General features: G+C 39.2%; 1 protein-coding gene across 7 annotated transcripts in view; it reads left to right on the forward strand.

Moving 5' to 3' along the window:
- The window catches only part of LOC120742596 (myosin-10), a 62,948-nt gene that overhangs the window by 18,344 nt on the left and 21,369 nt on the right, over positions 1–23,235 (forward strand). For 4 of the 7 annotated variants that reach the window (XM_040045998.1, XM_040046003.1, XM_040045999.1 and 1 more), the window contains 3 exons: positions 15,994–16,021; positions 18,259–18,361; positions 19,834–19,863. In XM_040045998.1, the coding sequence (XP_039901932.1) occupies positions 15,994–16,021; positions 18,259–18,361; positions 19,834–19,863 (161 nt within the window). The remainder of the gene's footprint in view (positions 1–15,993; positions 16,022–18,258; positions 18,362–19,833; positions 19,864–23,235) is intronic. The other 3 variants (XM_040046000.1, XM_040046004.1, XM_040046002.1) reach the window with 1 other exon arrangement.

Raw genomic sequence — 23,235 nt, forward strand, 5'->3', positions numbered from 1 at the left:
ATAGAATAGCCCTTTATTGTCATTGTACATGTACAACGAAATTGTGGATTGTGTTTTATTGCCCAGTGCCATAGTGTCACTTTTCTAAAAGGATATTTTTTGAGCTTTTTAGCCTTTATTTGGCAGAAATGTAGATGCATCATATGCCTGAATAAATGGATCCCTACTTAAAATTGTTCAAATATTTTTATTACAGTTTTGTGGATTTCCTTTTAGGGATACCAAAACCTCTTGGGTTTGATAATCTTTTCCTAAACCTAACCAAATAGATTTGCTGACTAAACATAACCAAAGAGCATCTGGAAAACATTGACACAATTACTACCTCGGTCTGGGTGAAAGTCCTGATTTTGGCCTATCTATGCATCTCTAGTTTTTATAGCTCTGTATTTATTTCAAGCCCCAAATGTATAACTATCTGCGTGAGATAGGCATTAGTCTACTATGTGTAGATAACACTCTCAGCCCGAACACGGTGCCAATGTTTGAAAAGAGTGGTGAGGAGATGATTTAAGGTGGAGTCACTGTCATATATTCCCCTCGTTCTTCGATAGTGTTGTCATCAGAGAAGCATAGCACTGATGCCAGAAGCCTCAGCAGTACAGATACGATTACCTGCCGTCACTGCTCTCTCTCTGACAAACTCATAACCCTCTGAGGGCAAGAGAGAAAAGCAGCTGACTGCTCCATCACTGGGTTTAATGAGCAACTGATTACATGTGCATATTTACTGATCTGTAAGATAAATATATGCACAGCAGTGTAGCTACAGTACAAGGCTGCAAATCACTTTTTCCATTTTTGAGTTAACATTTCCTCTCATAATTTCTCTTTTGAGAATTTACTCCACTTCTACTTGTTGCTGTTGCACAACATTAAGTTTGACTTATATTAGTTACACCCACTAGATTTTTGCTTAACCTTGTTACATTTTCAGATTTATTGTATTTTTTTAAACATGTTCTTTCACTCGTTTTATCAGAGTCGGTCATCATCACACTGATACATTTTCCTCCCTATGATTGAATCCCTGCTCCCCCCTGTGTGTCTGGAATTCCTGTGGGGCTGCAGAGCTTAGCGCTATGATATCAGAGGTACCAGCATAAACACACACACAAACACGTGAAAACCGCCTTGTCCTGTTGGATTATGGCAGGCCTAGCCATCACAAAGAACCACTGTGGACCAAACAAGCCCCCCCGATGGCTGCCATCTGCAATCGATTACATTGCCAAATGCTTGCTGCCATATCTTCCGCAACTGCATTCTCTCCCCTTTCATTTGGTGTAAAGGCAACACCCAACAGCACGAGGCTAATTTTATGCTCACTGTAGGCAAACTGTTATGCAGCACTTAAGCTCTGTTGGGAAAAACAAACCTGTGCGTATGTCACATCTATAGTTATGCAGCTCAGTGCGTCCACTGTCTTGCAAATTTGTCTTAGGGATAATGTGGATAGTCTTTTGAGGGATTTTTGACAGTTGGTAGCCATGATGATCATGAGGGAGTTGTCCCTGATGTTCCACAGAAGAAGTAGAACAAGAAAGGTTTCAAACGTCTTAGTTATTTTATATTATGTTCCCTACTATGCGATAGAGGTTTTAATAGTAAACAGGCAGGTTGGTCCACTAAAAACATTATCTTTGGACTTCAGAGAAATCGCAGGTTTCTCATTTGTACTCTGCACTAGAACAGCGATAATCTTGTTTTAGTCAATGATGATCTAAATAGTGACTGAGCATATCAGAAGAGGAGACTGAACCCCACCCTCATTTGCTATTGTTGGAAATGGGAACATGACTGTGTGTTTCTGCTATTTGACAGCGCTAGTACTTTGTCTGGTATGGCCACTGTGTTCACTGAACCAAAAAAGTAGATTAAGTCTCAGCGTTGCTATGTCTCTCTACTCCATGTAGTATCCCATGTGTATGGATGTAGTGTTAATGTATTGTGTTTCTTTTGTCAACCCGCTTGGACAATTTTTTTCCAAAATGGAATTTTCAGGCAGTGTTTGAATATGAATATCTTGAAAAGCATGAAATTTTCACTGGCCTTTCTTACCGTCAAAATGAGTCATGATATATATATCTCAAGTACTGGCTACTTAAAAAATGAAATACAAATTTAAGCAGTTCTACAAAGTATCAGTATTTATTTATAGTTCAGGAAGTATAAATAAAAGAAAAATTAAATTAAACGAATGACAAAACAAACTGATTTTCTCAGTTATAGTTAAAGATCTTTTACATTTTTATTCCAATTAAGCTATCTACTGTTATTTTAGTTTTAGCCAGTACTGAAACATTTTTTGATGTATTTGTCCCAAATTACAGATTCTGATTCATTTTGATAGCAATAAAGGCCAATGAAAATTTCAGGCTTTTATCTTTAATAGTTTTCAAAATATTCATGCCTCAGATTTCAGTGTACAAAAAAAGGCCTGAAAGTGGGCCAACAGACCATTTTTCAAAAAATATCTTTTTAATAGTATTGATATATAATGCATAAATTTATACCAATAATTGTAAATGTTCAAACTTTGTAACCAAAAATTTTTTATGCAAAATGGAGATGGTCGAGCAGAAGGCCCGTGGAACGGCTCATATGTTAAACTGACCAGACTCATGAAAATAGCATGTTTACTCTTTTCTCTTGTCATAGTAACTGAACAAGGGATACTTTTTTAAATAATTTATCCTTTTCAAATTTGTTAAAGCCTAATGTTTTACATATTATTATGGGCCTACAACTTTAAGCCTGGTTGACAGGTGACTAGTTTTGGTTAAGTGAAACTTTATTGTCCTAACAGGTTGTTACTTAGCACTCCACCCACTAAACTTAACATGGCCACTCCTGTTTCCAAAACCAACATGGCAGCAGCCAAAATACCAAAGCAGAGGCTTCAGGATGCAGACTCCATTCACCAATAGGCAGGTAGTTCATGTTTCATAGACATACTATGCCCCACAAAGTTGATTCTGTTCGTGTGGACGTAGCGTTTTCAGTCTAAGACTGAGGAAGAAACTTGGATGAGTTTCCCCCACTGAAAAGTCTACATCCAGATGAACAGGATCAACTTTTTGAGATTTACCCACCTGAATGATTGGGCATGCATCAACACATACTATGGTTGCAATCATTCTCCAAAACATATTTAGGTGAATTCATGTAAGCACAGGATTAGCTGTGTCCATGGATGCTGAGATGCAGTGCTTCTCATTTCAACTCAATTTGGTTAAAGGTTCAATTTACAGATGTCTTCATCCTGTTTATGTTCTGATACCATTACAAAAGGATGTTGATCTGTAAACTGCTGTTCCTCGTTCGTCATGGTCTGTTTGGACAGCGCTGTTCTTTATTTAATAATCTGAATGGTTACTCTTCAAAGCTGATGCCAAATTTAGATCATAGAAGATCATCAGATCGCCCACAGATGTGCTCCACACCACTCCAGCACCTCTTCATGAGAAACATGTGGGAACTGGGTGTAAACTCCTTTCCCTCTCACATTGTCTCTATCTCTGTGTCTATCTCGATACCCCTCATTTTCTCTTCTTTGAAAAATGTGCTTTGTGGGACTCAACATAGGAAAGACTCCAGAAGCCTACTCCCTGTGGAGTCCAGCTCAGACAGAATAACACAGGCTCTACATGTCGAACCCAAGCCGACGGGACGTGGGGCCGAGAATATTAATTTGACATGCAGAAGTCTCTACATTCCAATCATATGCAACACTTTCTCAGACTTCCTCTAACCTTTTTTTTCCACAGACAGCCATGCAGTGTTACAAATGTTTTTGGGGTTAAGGTTGTCTTGGCTCTTAGTATGAGCGCGCACTGATACTGTCTGTCGATACAGTCTAAAATGCTTTAGATATATCAGTCTTAATATGCCTGCTAGGTAATCTAATAAATAATAATAGTGTATATTTTATAGGTTGATATATTGGTGCAGTGGTTAGCCTTACAGCAAGAAGATCCTCTGTTTGAATCTGCTGGCTGGAACCTTTTGTTGTGGAGTTCTCCGACTTCCTCCCACAGTCAAAAGGCATGGATGTTAGGTGAACTGGCAGTTCTAAATTGGCAGCAGGTGCGAATGTGAGTGTGTCTCTGTTAGATAGACTGGTGAATAATACAAGGTGTACCCTGCCTCCTGCCACATGACAGCTGGGATAGGCTCCAGTAACCTGGAACTGAATAAGCTGAGGTGGATGGATAGATTTTATATTGCCATGAAAAAGGCTTTCTATGAGATTAGCTTAAGTGGGTATTATTCCCAAGAATCTTGTTTACAAAGGGTTGTAGATTTTCTGTCCTTCCGTTTCCAGTAGTGTGTTTGAAAAACGGTATAATTGTTAGCTGCTGCTCTGTCTCATCTTAAAACTGTGGCTGTCCAAATCCAAATTCCTCCTTTCATGCCAAAGACAGTTGAACACACTTCTTATCAGCCGGTATCCCAAATGTAGTTACATACTCCACTCTTTCCCATTGTGTCCTCACACTCCTAACTATATGTATGTCTAATAAGGGGAAAATGCTAAAGGTAATGGTGAAAAGGGTCAGATTTAGCATTTTATAAAAAATAAAAATTCATCCTTATGGTTTAAAATGTGTGTGAGAAAGAAAGATATGGAGAGAGAGAGAGAGAGAGGAAAGCCTAACATGCTCCAGAAAGGGAAGCTGAAGGTGTAAATGATGATAAAACCACCTCCTCTGCCACTCCCAGGTGGTCCCTCACACACTGGTGTTATTTCCAAGAGGGTGGAGACAATCTATTTCTGTCTGTGATCTCAGCTGCCAACTGTCATCACTATCCCACGAGTGACACAGAAACATCCTTAGGATTTCGTTTGCAAGCGAGTCAGTATTTAAAGCTGGAAAGCTCCCGTTTCAGTACTGTTTTCTTTCTGCCTCCTATCTCAGTTTCCTCCTCTTCATTCTGCTATCTGGTCGCGTCGTGTCGCATCACACCCTCCTCTTTCTTACTACTCTCTTCCCTCTCATGGGAAGTATTCGCCTATGCCAGATGCACAGGGGAATGTCCTGTGACTGTTAATAGGATCTAGTATAGTCCCCACCCTTTTGTTCATTTGTTGATGGTGTGAAAATGATGCGTCTCACTGGCACATTTTAAATTGTTTTTTCCTGGCATGGAGAAGGGTTTGATTATTGTGTTTAGTTGATGATGGAGCACATCAGTTTCCGAGTAGGAAAGCAGGCCTCATTTCCCTTTAATGCCACCTCTGTTGCACCACCAGCCTGCTAAAAACAACGCCTGTTCCACACCCAAGAGGCCCCAGTGCTGGAATCAAGGGAAACCAGGAGCAATCAAATTCCAGGACACACACACTCACACACACTCACACTGACTGGTACTTGGAAAGGGCCTGGCATCTCGATGGGGCTTTCTGCCCTTCTGTTCTTGTGAATGCCTAACTGGCAGCTGGTTCAACAGCATTACATTGAGAAATGCACTTGAGCTGTTGAATCACTCAGCAGTTACAAATGGCCATATGTAAAGAAACAAACAGTACAAACGAACGTCCTACGAACGGCAGTAGCTCAAATATAAGCTGGAATGTCTTTAAATGTTGCATTTTTTGTCCTTAGCTGAGAGTCATAAAGCTTTTCAGTGCCTGTTAACAATTTGGTTTTATGCCAAATAGTAACAGAGCTCACAATTTTACTACATCAATGTCTTAACAACGTTAGTGGGATGTTGTTAAACCATCATCCATTCACTGCAGCTTACTCTGCTCTATACCCATCCAGGGAAACAATGCTGTCAATAGACACTCAACGGACACTTTGTTAGGTATGTCTTGATTGTACTGTGTACTAGTACTACTTATTGCACTTATTGTACTGGGTACTAGTACTGCCTTATTTGCTTGTGAAATAGGAATATGCCAGAATTCAGAGGAATCATTCCTCTGAAATTTTGGTCCATGATATGGTAGCATCACAGTTGCTGCAGTTTTGTCAGCCATTTGTGTGCAGTGAACTCAGTCTCGTGTTTAACAAACCAGTTTGTTGTGCTTTGAGCTTGGTGACATGATGTGTTGTGTTATCCTGTTTGAAGCAGCCGTCAGATGGATACACTGCATCAACCATCCCTTTATGACAATGTAGTCATAAAGGGAGGAACACAGTAAGCAGCAATACTCGGATAGATTTGTGAGTCTAAACAATGCTCAGTTGATACTAAGGGGTGGAAAGTGTACCAGGAAAATATCCCCAACACCATTATAGCTACCACCAGCCTAAACAGTTGATACAAGGCCATTTAGGCCGCATTTGGCAACAACATGCTTTTCATTTACCATCTGAATGTTGCATCATACCAGGGAATGTTTTTCCAACCTTCTGTTGTCCACTTTTGGTGAGCCTCTTGAATTGTAGCCTCAGTTTCTTATTATTAGCTGACAGGAGCAGCACCTAGTGTGGTCTTCTGCTGCTGTGGTCCATCTGCTCCAAAGCTCAAGGTGTATTCAGAGATGCTCTTCTGTTACCTTGGTTGTAACCAGTGAATGTTTGAGTTACTGTTGCCTTCTTATCAATTCAAAGCGGTCTGTACATTCTCTTTTGACTTCTGGCAAAAACAAGGCGTTTTCTCTAGAAACCCTAGAAATGGTTAAGTGGAAAAATCTCAGTAGGTCAGCAGTTTCTCAAGTACTCAGGCCAGGCCATCCGGCTCCAGCAACCACGCCACATTCAAAGTCCCTTCACCATGCTGGATTTGAACTTTAACTAGATGTGTTGACCATTTCTTCATGCCTAAATACATTGAGTTGTTTGGTTGATTAGATATTTATATTAATGAGCAGTTGAACAGTTGTAACAGTAAAGTGAGCATTTGGTGAAGAAATTCTTATAATTCCTTTAAATCTTGAGGAAGTCGGGATTAAATCTTGTGTTTACTTCCTCTCTTATTGTTCTGTGCTCTTAAGTTTTGTCATTATGTTAAAAAAAGAGTAGGTGAACATTTGCACAAAGTTGAGGTGAAAACTGCTGCGCTAAACATTCAAATTAAACCATTAAAAATAAAAATATAACATTAAATGCTTGACATGTATACAGAAATAAAAGGAATTAAGATGGAAAAACCTTATAATTTGATATAAGCCAGAGTCTAAAGTGCCCTGAACACAGTCCAGTTCTCCTTCACACACAAACACACTGTTGGTGCGTCTGTCTCTAGCTACTTTATAGCTAACATTTGTACATTTGGTTTATTGGTTGTCTTGGATCAATCCACACAGACTTCAAAAAGGTTCGGCGCTCTTTTTGGCTCAAAACGAACATTCACTTTGCTTTCTGTCCAAACACACGTTTAGAGGGAATATGTGATAACGTAACCCTGATGATTTCATGTATTTTCTTGGCTTGTCTTTGTGGCCTAGTGTGGTTTTTTTCTTTCTTTTTTCTTCTTTACTCCATTCCCCACCAGAGATTGTGTTAAGTGAGTGTTTTTACTACCTTAACTGCCTTTTAGATAATATATAATGTCTAAATGTGTCTGTTTTATCAAAGTTGCTGTTTGAGGATGTGGCACATTACATATTACTCTTCCTTAATCATCTACTTAACTGTGTTAAGTGTGCTTCTCATAATCGTTAGGAAGCTTCCAAGTGACAGTTACACACTGCAGGTACCCACAGACACTCCCCAGATCACACTGACTGTTTGCTACTTCCACTGTCTGGGAATGTGAATGAGCGCTCACTCTCTCTCCCACACACACACACACACAGCCAGAGCCTTTCTTTTGTTTCAAGTAGCTCTGGATTCTCTCTCTGCTCCTTTATGAGTAATCAGAGCTCCATTTTTATATTACCTTCATATCTGTGTTGTGAGCAGGGAGTTGAGTGTGCATGAGCATGTGCAAGTGTGCATGAGTAATCCCCACAACATATAACAGTTTATGAGAGAGCAGCTCACTGGCCGTCACTCAGGATTTCTAATGTGTGTGAAGTGGTTGCCATGGTGCTATGATTTTCACTGTGTGCAGTTGCGTTTTACGACTTCTTTTATGAAGCAAATTGTGGGAGCTTGTGCTTCAGGGTGGAAAAAATGTGTTACATCCAATTGCAAAGACCCCCTGTTTTAATACTCTTTCCGTTGCTTTTTATTCATAACCAGAAAGTTGTGATTTGTGTCAAAATGCGTGTGAAAGCATTGAGTGCAAAGAGGTGTCAACTTTTCCTGTTTTGTCAACGTGATGACCGCAAGTATTGGATTATTGAAAATGAACACAAGTGTGCAGTGTTTGATAGCTGTCTGATTCATGTGCATAAACGTAAAACATCAGCTTGCAGCAGTTGTATGCACATTATGTTGATTTAGACTTGAGCTGCATTGGACTGAAGCCACAATGCTGAGGACCATTGACAATAAATGGGCACAATTATGATTCTTGCACTAAGAATGTTTTTGTACACTAAGGTCTGGTTTCAGCTTGGGATGTGGAGTGTTTTTGGTGGCTGCGGTGAGAAGATTGGAGTTTAAATGAGAAATTTTCTTCTGCCCTCGGAGTAATGCTCATGGCTGCCCAGTATTTTAAGAAAACCCATTTCACTCACAGCTTTAAACGAAAGTCTCATTGTTTATCTTTTCATTCGAACTACAAGTCATCATTTTAGGTGATGACTGCAAGGTTTTTTTTTTTAAGGTTATATAATGTTTTATGTGTTCCAAGCAGTGCTGTTATGGAGCTATGAGAACAAAAGATATTTGACTCTTTTAATCTTTGGGTCTCCTTTTAACCAAAGTAACGTGGGGTCAAAAAAAATATTTCACAGTTTGAAAACTGAACTGAAAACTTGACCCAGGAGAGGAGCGCTAAGGCTGCATAGGGTTAAATAAGGTTGATAATAGGGGGGTTATGATAATGACTGAGGCTTTTGTGGAGACGGGGGGAAAGGGGGGGCAAAGCTTTGGAATGTGTGGAATGAGGGTTTGTTTAATCCTCATGGGGGATAAATTATTAGCAGCAAAGGGAAACCCTGCTGTGCAAGACAGGAACGTTAAGGGACATTCATGCATACAAGTGCCAGCATTATATGTCCTCAGTTTGCACTGTGGACATATTTAAATTAACTGGAGTGCAAAATAGTCTTAAGAAATGTTTCATTGTGTGCGTGAAAACAACAATAAATTTTTTAATAGTGCGGTCAAGCATTTGTTTTTCTAGCTTTCTTCTTTCTACCTTGGTATTGAAGCGTTCCACCTCTCAGTAAACTACCATATGTCATTGTAGTAATACTGATAAAAATCAGCTTTTTTTGACTCGTTATTTACCTTAGCTGAGCTGAATGAACAGCCGTTTTTATTTCCGACTCACATTAACATCAACTAATGACCTTTGAGTTGTGGTGGAGGAAATAACTAAAGCAACTAAAAGCTAAGTTGATGAGGTGTTTAAATGAAAAACATCTGTTACTGTGAAAAAGTGATTTTGTCTCCAGCAAGTTCCCCCCTCTTTTGTGGTGTGAGTGATCTGGCTTTGCCGCATTCGTGGGGGGTAAAAGGGGAAATGAGAGCAACCGAGAGAAAATGAAGCACAAAGGGGGTGAAGATTTAGTGAGACAGTAATGAGCTACTGGAAAGGAAGCGCATGTTCAGTTTGACTGGTCCACCTACGCCTAGCCAGCATGGCATCCTGGGTAAATATGACCCTGCTGTTGGTTGCTGTGGTGATTTAGGAAACAGGAGCTGCCAAGAAGGCCAAGGTGGCAGCAGATGCAGGGTGAATGCACCCACTAATTCATTCAGATAGCACAGGTCACAGTAAACTGATTTTTATAGAAGACCACAACAAAAATGTAACAAAAGCGCAAAAATGTCATTTACACTGAAACAATGAACATATGTTATAACAAATAGACTACTAAACAGTATGCACATAATGTCAGGGCTCTGTGTGCGGGCAGACGGGGATGAGGATCCGAATGCAGGACTCGAAGACAGAATGCAACTCAAAACTAAAGCTTTATTGCAGGCATGAAAACAAAACATGAAGAAACACACAGGCATAATCTGATGGTACGACGCGACACCGAGCACGGGAAAACACAGGGCTTATATACACAGGTTGGTAATCAGGGAATGGGCAACAGGAGGGAAACACAGCTGGGAGGGATTGGACTAACGAGACAGGGGGAGCAAAGCTGCACACACTAACATAAGACATAGACTTTCACAATAAAACAGGAAACAAGAAACCACTAAACAAAGCCGCAGACATGACACTGAGAGACAGACTAGACCAGACTAAACATGGGAGCACAAAAAGTAAGAACTAATCCCGAAACAAGAATAACTGAAACATAGATTCATAATAATAATCATCATCATCACCAACAAGAGCACCACAAGAGAATAAGAAAACAATCCATAATGCAAAAAACACACCAAAACATAACTCAAAATACTGGGTCAAACTGACCCAGAACTGTGACACATAATCTTTCTAACAGTTTACTACATGCAGTCTTAACACTCAGTGCAGCCCAAACTCACACAGGCCTAGACAGCAGCCAGCGAATATCTGGCAACTACCAGTTGCTAGGTTACAAGGCATACTTCCTCACCTGGTTGGAGAATGGTTACTGGCAGTCAGAAGGTGAAAATTGGTTGCAAAGAGGTATACAGTTGTTCAGTGGAAACCTCCTTGTGATTGCTTTGGTCGTTGACACATTGTATCCTGTAGTTTGCATGGAAAACACCAACTTGACTGCAGACTACATTATGAGCAGAAGAACACAGAATGTTCAACTTCAAAGTAAAAGTTTCTCCTTTTGAAATGTGCTGGTTACAGCATTGAGGCACACGTTTTAGAGGGACATTCTCCATTTGTAGTTTGATTCTGCACTAGAGGTGGATACACAATGGAAATATAGATAAAATTATCAACACACCAGCGCTACATGCATAGCTTTATCACTCGTTAGACTTCCAGGAGTCTAGGCACTTACCAGATTAGTTGGACAAGGTGAGCAGTTTAGTTTAGTTTATTAAGATCCCCATTAGCTGCAGCAGTCCAGCAGCTGTTCTTCCTGGGGTCACACATTTTTAGATTTTGACGGTGCGCCCTAAAACCTAAAACAAATCCAAACAACAAAAACAACTCCTTAAGATCAATCCAGGCTCATCTTAACAATTTCTAACTGTTATCAAAAATTCAGACCAAATAAATATTGTTTTAAAAGTTTTCTAAATCCAGTTTTGCTGGTTTCTTGACAGGAAAACGGTGGCCTGTGAGAGATGGCTAATAAATATAACTGACACTAAAAGTGAATAATAATGGTGATGCACACAAAATGTATCTAGTGTCACTGAGTAGCCGTATTGTTATACCATCATTAATGCAGCAGATATATTGTTGCATACTCTCTACTTGATGGATCACTGTGTGCTTGAACATGAGGCTTTGTGCAAAACTCCCCTCTGGCAGGTGAAGTCAGTGTTACCTTTATTTTGTGTGGCCTCACAGGGGAAAGAAATCAGAAAGAGGACACTAGATTAAAGGAATGATTGTCAATCAGTGGAAAAGCTGAAAGGTGTAGGATGTTGACTGAAAAATATATGGCTGGATAAAAATCACAGGAGAGCATCAAAGGTGTGATGGGTAAATAGATGTCTGATAAGCAGAGAATGAAGTGACTGCGACTCCAGTGGAAGTCCAAGGTTGTGTGTGTTTGTGTGTGTCTGCCAATCCCTGTTTTTTTTTCCAGTACAAACAAGATTCGTTATTTTTATCCCCTTTCCATCTGACAGAACTGATAGCTTGTGTATATGTTGCTTGTCCACAAACACACTCACACATCTAAACACCACTTCCATCAGCCCCATCTGTTACCTTATAAAGACACAGTGCAGAAAAAAAGCCTGTCTGCCTTTTTGTGTTGGATCACATCAGGTGACAGGTGCAGAGTTTGCTTTATTCTTTTTCTTTTTTTAACGTTAGCAGACACATACAGCAATATCTTAAAATATATGGGTCTGATTGTATTACTACTGACTACCAGAGATGGGCAGTAACGCGTTACTTGTAACTGAATTAACTACTGTAATCCGATTACTTTTTTCAAGTAATGAGTAAAGTAAGGGATTACTATTGCAAAAACGGTGCGAGAGTGTCTCATGACAATGACGTAAGCGAGTGCGACGTTCGTGGCAACAGCTGTGTGCAGATCAACAATGGATCATATATCGAGTGCGGGAGAGAGTATGAGCGTGCAGCGTTTAAAGCGTGGAAGTACTGACCTTACTTTGAGTTTGATTACGTAAAAAAATGACAAAAACATTAGCGTCCGCTGTTCACTGCGTGGGAAGAAAACTTATTTTTACAGCGGAAAAAAACCCATAAACTTCCGAGCAAGCACCGAGTGCACTACAACGTAATGGGAAACTCACAGAGAAACTCGTGGATTCTTCAACTGACCGCTGCGGCACACCTGCACCAGGGTAAACCTCCGCCTACCCTACTCCTGCTATACAGGTGAAAATAGAGCAACAGGGCCACTAGTTTTTGATTTTATTTATTTTCTGCTGTGTTTCACTTGCATTTATTTGAAAGACTGAGTGTAAACACAAAAAAATATTTTATTTTATGTGCTGGAATGTGCAGAAAATAGGTTCAAATGTTAAACAAATTTCTTCCAGTCAGAGAATGTTGCATATAATTAAATTTTTGCTTGATGCATAAAGTTAAAAGATTAAAACTAATAAAACAAGTTTTAAAAAGAGACTTTTCCATTTGATTACATTTTGTATGATGGATTATGTAGAAAAAGTAGAATTGGCCTGAAAGATCTATCGCTTTATCACCTATTCAGGTTGTAAATCGTGTTTTTTAAAAACTAACTAAGTAATTAATTACTTTTGAAAATAAGTAATCAGTAAAGTAATGGGATTACTTTTTTGGGGAAGTAATAAATAATTAGTTACTGATTACTTTTTTCAAGTAACTTGACCAACACTGCTGACTACTGACAAGCTGCTGCCAGAAGAACAAAACATAATTTCTGTGTATCAGAACCTATGTTTCTGGGAACTAACCCGGCACATGGTGTTTAGGTCATAAACTGCCATTTGGGCTTGTCACAGTTGTACTGTATGCATCATTTAAACACAAAAATCCAAAATCACGCTGAATTTTTTGGGATTGTTCTGTTCGAATTGCCATCAGGTGTTAATTTCAGAAACATGAGGTCATGCGCCTCCCCTGTTTAAACCTGTAAACACCTGATGTTGTTCAGAAGCTGTGTAGTTAGTATATGTTTGGTTTTAATTTTCATGAGGGGTTACGTGCTGTTGCGTGAGTGTCCGATGGGACTTTTGGGCCTGTTTAAACCAATATTGGGTAAATCAGATGAGCATCAGGTCTCAGACTATAAAACACAGGCAGGAGGAGTTATCAAACTTTGACCCGAGTTTAAATTCAATTCAATTCAATTCAATTTTATTTATATAGCGCCAAATCAAAACAAAAGTCGCCTCAAGGCAGCCTGATTGTCAGGGGAGATGATGCCAGTTATATTTGCATACATTAGGCTTGAATCTTTGTGTTGCATCTTATCTGCCCTACATTTACATCCGTGATTCTTTTTTTTAATCAAACAAAGCTGATTTTCCGTGGAGAGAAAAGAAAATCCCTTTTAATGTTTTCACATGAACACACTCGCACAAACTCATTTGTCACCTGCTTTTTGTCACTTAAAGGAAGTTTCCGCTTTAGTACACAACAAAAGGACATTTCTCTAGGGAAATATAACACCTTAAACACTGTTTGAGCCACCTGTGAAAACTGAGCCATGTCAACAAGGTGTGAGTAAATTTCTGTGCAAAGTCCTTTAAGCTGAACTATCATCTCTGCGGAGCGGATGGGTTTTAGAGAGACCACTGTAATTATCCATTAGAGCTTTTAGTTAATCGCCATGTTTTTGTGAACCAGCTTTATTCACACATAAAAAAGAACCACTCAACAAGAGTACTTTAAACATGTGAGAAAAACAGGACTTTACCTGCAAGCATCTAATGTAGCCACAGCAAAACAGACCCTCTGTGATGTCTAACAGTAAACCTGCTGCTGTTTCCCCAGCACTGATTTGTAGTTGTGATACGTTCCTTTCAGTTTCACTTTTAAAAACATAATTTATTCAGATGCTTCCTTGATCAAGTCATATGTCAAAACAATAAATAAGAATAAAATAACATGTTTTGTCCCCGTGTCATCATTAAATGTGTGTTATAGATATTTTGTTAGCAGTAAGGCATTCACCCTTATGCTGCAGCTGCTCCCCAGCTCAGTGCACGTTTTTACCCCCTGGCCTTTGTCATAGGCACATGTGATGAGGTAATTTCTTCTGTGTTTTCTGTCTCCTAAAGGGCAAAGCGATGATGTCAGGCTTCATTCTTCACATGGTACACAAGCAGATGGTTTTAGGTTTAGTTTTAGGTTATGACTGCAGGTATTAGTCACAGTAAACAGCTACTTAGAAGGCATGTTTTTTATTAAGTGGCTGCTCTCGTGTGAACTAGTAAGTGGAATGGTGAGTGATCTTTGTATATTTGAAGTTGTACTTGAGGCTCTAAATAAGTGTCAGGAAAAATTATGGTTTGCTATCATTTTAAAACAACAAGAAAAATATTTTTTAACTGCAAATTGTTTGTTTCTTCAGAGATGACTGCGGTTTTTGAAGTTCTTTTCTCATCATTTCTTGTTCTCAGTCTCTTGAGATGAAGTATGCTTCTTGGCCTGTAGTCACGAAGGCCTCAGTTTCACCAAACCAGGTGTCTGTAGCTTAGAAAACCTCAGGGAAGATTCCTAGAAAGTGTAGTATGCTATGAAACTGATAAATGTTTCAAGTAGATACATTACATACATTAGATACCTAAAGTAATTATTTAAACTAGGTGAAATGGCTAAAAATAATACAACGTACATCAGTTTTGAGTTTAAATAGATTCAGCTTCTGTAGTTCACTAAACCATTTTAGTTTTTGACACTATGAAAGGTTCACAATAAATTCAGTTGTTTTAAAAATTGTATTTTGGAGAAAGTCAAAAACTTCTGAATTTGTCAAGACTTGGGAGAACAAGTTAATGTATATAAAGATAACATATACTCATTGCTTAGGTTTAGGGTTAGGTTATGACTTAAATGTCAGAAAATTGAAAAAATATCTGAAAAAACATGAGTAACCCTGTAAGACCCAACCTATCAAATGAGATTTTTATTAACCCTTATAACAAAATCCGCTTTTTTTGCTGTATCATGTTGTGTATGATATATTTTAATTATATATTTATTATATGTTTTTCTATCACATTTGATACATTGGGCATTTTTGGTAACTTCTTTTTTAACAACAATGTTAATTTTAGGCAGAGTTTTGTCCATAACATTTTGAAATCATGGCAAATATTGATCATGTTGATGAGACAGAGGTCTCAAAAACTCATGTATCAAATATGATACAAAGGGTATTGTAGGGTTAATTGTTAGTGTTAGTTAACATCTCTTAAAAATTTTAAATCTCTTCACAAGATCATATTAAAAAAAGTCTGGATTTGCTGCCTGGTCATCTGCAAGATTAAACCTGCCATATTACCAAACATGTCGTGTTTCCAAACATATTTTTAAGTCTCTAAATTAGCCCAGAGTTTCTGTTTGATGATAAGCATGTCAGTTCCCTGCTGGCTGTGGTGAAAAATGCATTCCTAACACACCTCCTTTATAAACTTCAGTGTTCACGGAGCAGTATGTTTCTCCTGTTATTCTCAGGAAATTCTCAGGAAAATGCAAGCTGTGTTTATGTACGTGTATGTACTCACATTCAGGATAGCTCCAGTATTAGCCTGGTGAAAACTATTAAACTGTTATGTTCCATTGTATGTGACAGCTTAGCCATTGAATGCTATCTCTGTAAGTCAAAATGAATGACTAAACAAGAGATGCTTTCTTTCTTTTTCTGTTTTCTCTGAACAGACCGTGAGGACCAATCAATTCTTTGCACGTGAGTACTGCAACTCTTAACTTCTCTTTTCTACTTTTGTCTTAATTTCTTTCTTAGGGCAGATGGTTGAACTGGTCTTTAAGGTGGTTCTAGAGATCAACCAGCTTGATGGACTGGAAAATGAAACTGTCTCAAGACAAGGATTATATCGCTTCACCTTAATAGAGTTACATTATATAAAGACCGCTTGTCCTTGAAATGCCTTTAAATATAAGTATCTTTTATAGTTATGAGTACTTTACAAGGATTATTTATAGTATTTTTTTCCCGTGTCTTTTTATCTTCCTCTCGTCCTGAGTCATTTGGCCAGCTCCCTTTATCCTGCCATGTTCTATTTAAAAGTTGGTTTCAAATAGCTTTTTGCGGATGCTGGGCTTTTACAGCGGCTCTACCCAATACCGAGGGAGTTATGAGTGTGGTTTGGTGGCCGGCCTTCATCTTCTTTGGCAGAGGGTAATTAAGTGCCACTGTCTTTCTTGGGGTTTGATGCTGCCAATGAACAGATGAGAAGCAGTTGCAATAATATGCCCTAAATTCGGAAAACTGCACCCCCTGTTGGGGAAAAGGCGCCCTTTTAAGAGTTTAGCCCCACAGTTTAGATCAGGTGTCGAACTCCAGGCCTCGAGGGCCGGTGTCCTGCAGGTTTTAGATCTCCCCCTCGGTCAACACACCTGAATCAAATGATTAGTTCATTACCAGGCTTCTGGAGAACTTCAAGACATGTTGAGGAGGTATTTTAGCCATTTAAATCAGCTGTGTTGGATCAAGGACACATCGAAAACCTGCAGGACACCGGCCCTCAAGGCCTGGAGTTCGACACCTGCGGTTTAGATGGTCAGCCAGTTTAGAGAAACATCTCCTCCCCATCCTGCTCTAAGGAAAATTACTCCTGAAGAAACACAGATGAAAAAGGTTGCTTATGACCTACATTTATGCAGCTCTGTTGTAATATAGATCACTTTGATCCAGTTGAAAGGCCACCATGCCATCAAGCATAACAGTGCATAGCACAGAATTATATAGTGCATAGTTTAGAATAACATTTAGAGATCCAGGCCTTGTGTGAGCAGTCAGCGTCTGGTATGTAATGATGCATAGTGTTGTATAAATGGTCAAATGTGGCAAGAAACCATGCATTAACTATGTATGATGTTTTCCAGTCATTGGAGTTGACTGTAAAAGTAGGGTCTAACTGCATGAAAACAAGCCACAGAAATGTTCTTTTAATTGGATTCATCTTTAGGTAGCGCCAATTCAAAAGCCACTGTGTTACAAAATGTCCATATGGTACATATCATAGGACAGGAGAGGGAATATCCAGGAAGACTGAGACCTTGAAGAATCTCTCATTTAAGTTTTCAGAATCTAGTTCGACTCTCTAGCACTGAGATCTGTGAGAAAATGAGAGGCTAGACATAAAAATAGTTCCCAAAGTCAAAGGTCTTTTAAACCACATGCTTGGCGAAAGAGAGAATATACGAGAAAACCAATGAATGATTTCTGGGAGAGTTATTCAAAGAGGATTCATGTCTTCATAGTAAAACAATGAAGACATCAAACCACACTTGGATGAGTACCTGTTTGACCTATATTCCTATGTTCGTACTGCACTCGAGGACTCGCCCATGCAGTTCTAGTGTTGCAGCTAAAACTGCAGTGCACAGCTAATAGTGAGTTAGACTAAAGCCACTGGTATGTAGATGGATGTAGTGTCACTGGCTTCTTTTCACTGCTGGCCCTGGTTTTCTGAGCTCCAGGACCCGACTGTGGGAGTTGCGGATGGCCGTGCCTGAACACAGCTATCATTAAGGACAGCCCAAAAGTGGGGTCTGGAAACTTTGGAGCCTGGCTCTCCAAACCACAGGGTTCTCTAGCAAAACAGACTGACAAACAAATGGATTGATTTTTAAAAAAACAAGATAGCCTGATGTTTAGTCACTCTCTCTGTTTTCTTTTTTGTTTCTATTACTTGTGTCCTTGGAGTTCATCCAATCACTCTTAACCACAATAACGATGAGTGAAAGTTATCTTGGTTAAGGTTTTAGGGTTGTTTTTTCTGTACCTTGGTAAACTGTGGACAACTCATACATAATATTTCCTGTTATGTGGCTGTGCTTCACAAGGGAAACCTTGTAATTCAGGTCAGAAACAAAACCTGTTTGTTTCTCCCTTGTCATGTATTGGCTCACATTTTCTCACTCTATTCATGTGTATTTGTCTTTACTCTTTCTTTTCAGAGGTGAATCAGGCGCTGGCAAGACAGAGAACACGAAGAAGGTCATCCAGTACCTGGCCCACGTTGCCTCCTCACACAAAGGACGCAAAGATCACAACATTCCTGTGAGAGCCGTACTGCCTACGCTTCTCCTACACTAAACATGGCCCCATCTCCTCTAAAATTCATATTTCATTGACAAACTGGCTGGCTTTATCACTGTGTGAATTATTTCTCAGTATTATTGCTGTGTTTTAAAAAATGTCAGAAAGCTTGAGAAGGTTGATTTCTGTCATACAGTGATTTTATCTTACAACCCATTAGTTTAGCTTGGCACAAATCAGGAAACGGCAACAGCCTGACTCATTTATTTAATCCATGCAAAAACTAAAGTATAATTGAGTTATTTATGTGTAACACTTTTCTTGGCTGTTACCACCAACCTGCATGAACCTCTGCTGGTTTCTACTCAGAGGCAAATGATAGTCTAGCATGTAATGCTCCATAAAAAGGTGAAAAGTCATTATATTGTGGTTTCTGCGTGGATTAACACACCTGAGTAGTTGTGAGGTACAGTCACACTAGAGAAAACAGTGGAGACCGCGGCACCAAAGTAATTGTGTCTGGGTGCAATGAAATTTGTGATCTCACTGCCTTTGAAATGGTTGCTTCAATGTAGGGCACTGGGGGGTGAACATGTACAGTCAGCTGCTGTATAAAAAGTTACTTTGGTGGATCAAGACAGCAATAAAGCAGCAATAAGATGGCAATAAAGCACCCTGCCGTCAGTTTATGTTAACTGGGTGTATTTAGCAATTACAGGAAATCTGTTTGTGATAATACACAGTAATTAACAGTCAGTGGTAAATTGGCAAAAAATTAAGTGGTAGTGTACATAGACAGAAATTCACGCTATTTGCATTCAGAATCTGGGCACAACGTCATAGATGTGAATCTCAGAAATTCCTCCACAAATAGTGACATAGTTGCTGCAGGATGGTGCTTTAATTGCAAAATAACAAACATACTCAACAACCTTTCTTTTCTGTTGGAGTACAACCAGTTTGCAACCAGCTGAGTCTAGTCCTCTAAAGCAAAGAAGCAAGTTGCAGTTTCTGCAACTACTGACTCAGATTGATTGTAATGTGTTGGAGACATGTTGCCTCCCACCAGACGACAAATGCAGTCACCTAGCAGTCAACTTTGGTTGCCATATCTTCTTGCATTTAGTTGTCGAATGTGAAAAAATGTAATGCAGTTGTCAACACAGATTGCTATCCTGTTTTTACTCTAGTGTGACTAGCCATTTGTTTTAGCTTTAGCCAATGCTAAGCTAACTGTTTTCTTGTTCAAGAAGCTAAGCTAGCTTCAGGAGACATGAAACTAGCTTAGCGCTCAGCTGTAAAGTAAACTTTTTTTAATGCTGTTGTGTTCTACCTAATCCTAAAGTGCCTACCTCAGTAAAAGTTAACCTAAAATGTTAGCTCTTGCTCGAGCGTTGGGCTAAGTTTGCACTGGTGTTCTCTTTCTCATGGCTTTTGTCTGACATAAGAGCTTCAGGTTTTAACACTTGTATTTGTTTATCCATAACAAACAGCCCGATTCTCCCAAAGCATTCAAACTACAGGCAAGTGTATCTCCAGCTTTTTCCAAAAACAGTGTGCCGTCCGTTTTGTCTATGTTTGTGTATATTTGCATGCCCTTCTCTCTAAATCTCTGCTACTTCTGTAATGATGATGACGGGCTAATCTAAGCTTCTTTCTTTATGAGGTATTTGTTTGTGCTGGCTCGGTGTTTTCACATGATTATTTGAAACCAAGTGAATCTGTCCGCCGGCGTGCAGGCTCACGATATTAAACACTTTGTTTTATCAGTTGGTTTGGGTTTATTAGAACTGAGGAAAACTGAGAGGTCTTATTAGAAACATCTGTCAGTCAAATACCTGTTGTTAAAGCTGTTCATTGAGCGCTACGGGAGCTTAAATGAACCCTTTCTGGCACAGTTTTGTGTTCTTATTCACAAAGAGCGGTGTGAAAATCAGATGACGGCCACACTAAACATCTCTCCTCAAACTTCGTCTTTCATATTTTGTGAGAGCAAATGTTTTTATTTCAAATATCAATGTGTAAATGTTGCATATATATTTCTGCATGTTTTCCTTTCGTTCGTTCCTTGATGCATGTTTGTAGTTTAAATAGCATGATCACTGTTGTGATTGAATGTTACAGCCTCACATGGATTTTCAAATATTAAGTCACAGATAAATTTGAAAAGTACAGAAAACTCCCAAATTCCATCTTCTGTTTGTTGTGGTTTCTCCAAAACTATTTTCTGGCTCTCCTTGTCTCTGGTTGATTTATTTGGTAGCTATTTATCTTTCCCCCTAAACCAATATCTGATGTTTCTTTGTCTTCAGAAAATCTAATAACTGTAGAAAAAGAGGCCCTCGTAGAAGTCCAGTAACCCGCTTGTGCAAAGGCAATCTGAGTAAATGCCTGTTTAATATACTTTCAGTCACAGAGAGTGAGTAGCTGTAACTAAGTGCCTCAGTGCTCCCTTGCCAGTGTACACCATCCACGCTTACCTCCTTAATGCCGCTTTACCGCTGCGTTGCATTAGAGTGACCTCTGAGCGCAGGAATGTAGAGCCAGGGATTGAGGGGGAGCAAAAATATGAAGCAGGAGAGGAGACTGTAAGAGGAGTGAAGATGGAGGTGGTGAAGAGGTAAAGCAGACCTGAAGGGAGGAGAATATATGAATTCTCTCTGTAAGAAATATGAATGGAAATGCCATTTGTAGACGGATGTATGTACTGGTTGGAATCAGTTACTCCCAGCTTTTCTCAGTGAACCTCATGCCTGTCAGGATACTTGAATGGAGAACAGTTCCAGACAGCTCATTAGGCAGACATATGTAGCAGACTGCACACGCATACTGAAGCGGCATATGAAGATTCAAGCAGTTCATGATATTTGTATATTTTTGCACATATTATATTTCCATGTGTCGCCCATATGTCTGCTCAAAGGGTTTAAACTTTAGTATTAACTCTACTCGAGCTCAGTATTTTTGTTCATAAACCTTTTTTCTCCTTTTTGGTATCATATGGAGCGACAAGCTTAAAAGATGGTCCGCTAGAAATGCTTTTTTTTTCCACATTTTGACTTATTTGTCTCATTCTGCTCATAATTTTTGCAACACTGAGACTGCTTTTTGTGGAATATAGGATAGAGGATCAGGTTGCTCTTGTTCAGTCACCCAGCTCAGATCTTTTTTGATTTACCTTATTTGTTCTGTTTTACTCTTTGCTTCCTCCATCCGTGCTATAAGATAAAGTACTATTACCTCTTTGTCTTTGAAATATCTTTGTGGGGCATTTTGTTTAAATTAGGTAATGTCGCTAAGATGCAGACAGGAAATGAGGAGAGACATGCGGCAAGTGAACATGGGTCATGAGTCAAGCCGTGCCTGTTAAAGTTATGTGGTATCCGCCTTTAAACAGTAAGCTGCTGGCTCCCTGTTGTCTCTCTTTGCGTCGGTTTCATTTTTCTATCTAAAGTAGACCTACTGTGCTTGTCCTTGTTTTCAGTAGATTGCTCGAGTGGTGAATGGTCATAGTTTCTAACGAGGTCAGCAATTTCATAAGTAATGGCTTTGAGCCAAAGGCTCAGGCGTCTGACTGCTCTTGGTTTTATTCACTTTTTTCAAACACCGGGCTCTGTATGATGTCACGGAGCTGGGATGTCCTGAATTTGGTCATCTCAGGCACACGGCTCTAGCTGTGAGCGCAGAAGCCCCACCCAGTTGGCTTCATTAAAAATTCAATTAAATTATTTGAAATAATTGGTCAAAAATTAATTTAATTATAAATTCAATTAGTTGAAAATTCTAAATTTTATTAATTAATTGTAAGATATGAGTTTGAGGTTCTTTTTTTCCTTCTTTTTTGTGATTTTCTTTTTCAAAACTTTTCATTTTTATGTCAAAAATCAACTTCAGTGCACTTACTATGAGGTTATGGTTTAGGCTGGGCTCTTAGATGCCTTAAAGTCACGATCTGTAACATAGCCTGATTGCTGATTGGCTGGCAAAAATCCATGTCGTTCCAAGACCTCATGGAAAGGGGAGGGAGGCCAGGTTGGATGTCTGCTGAATTTAGTGAATGTGGTTTGCTAGAAATCATGTTTGGTAGACAAAGTAAAACAGAAAAGCTACTCTACTAGAGTCCAAGAATGAAATTATGGCTCTTGAAATAAGCATAATAACTTCAGTTTAAGAAAAAAGATGGCTACAGGTGGACCCATATTTTCTTTATATGCCATTATAGGCCATTACTGACCAGCTTACAACAAGAGCCAGCTTGGCAGCAAGTTAGAGTTAAGGCATAACTTAATCTGTTCCCCATGAGTTATCAAAGTCCAGAGGAATATCCTCAGTAGATTTTAACAACTCTCTGATTTGCAGTAGAGGCTATTTTTGGACTGTCATGCCCTGGATATAGGAGGTTATCTCATTTCTCCGGGAGTAAAAGGTTTCATAGGAATGTCTTTTTCCAAAACTGAGAGGAAGCCATCATTATCACAGTGTTGGCAGACTTTTCAGACATACGTTACAGGGTATATTATAACAACGAGAGGAATGCGAAGGCCGGAGGAAGCATCTCATTCATCAACCCAAGCTAATCACTCACTTTGGGATATGTGGCGAAACACCGTCTCTGTAGTGCCTTTGTGGTTTCACAAGTTCTCTAAAACCGTTTGGTTGTTTTGGCCCCCTAAAATCCTTTCGAGTTCCCCAGAGAAAATTCACATTCTACTGCAATTGACTAAACTAAAGCCAGCAGAGTCATGGTAAAGAGCTTGTGAGTGGACTTGGTTGTCTAAAGACTGGTTTAGCATATTGACTTTGCTACATTTTCTCTCTCTGCTTTTCGAGAAGATTTGATTTTGCCTTGCCAATTTGTGGATATTTTGGAAGACACAAAAAATAGCGATAACAAG

The sequence above is a fragment of the Simochromis diagramma genome, unplaced genomic scaffold (genome assembly GCF_900408965.1).
Source record: "Simochromis diagramma unplaced genomic scaffold, fSimDia1.1 OVJJ01000150.1, whole genome shotgun sequence".
NCBI classification, from domain to species: domain Eukaryota; kingdom Metazoa; phylum Chordata; class Actinopteri; order Cichliformes; family Cichlidae; genus Simochromis; species Simochromis diagramma.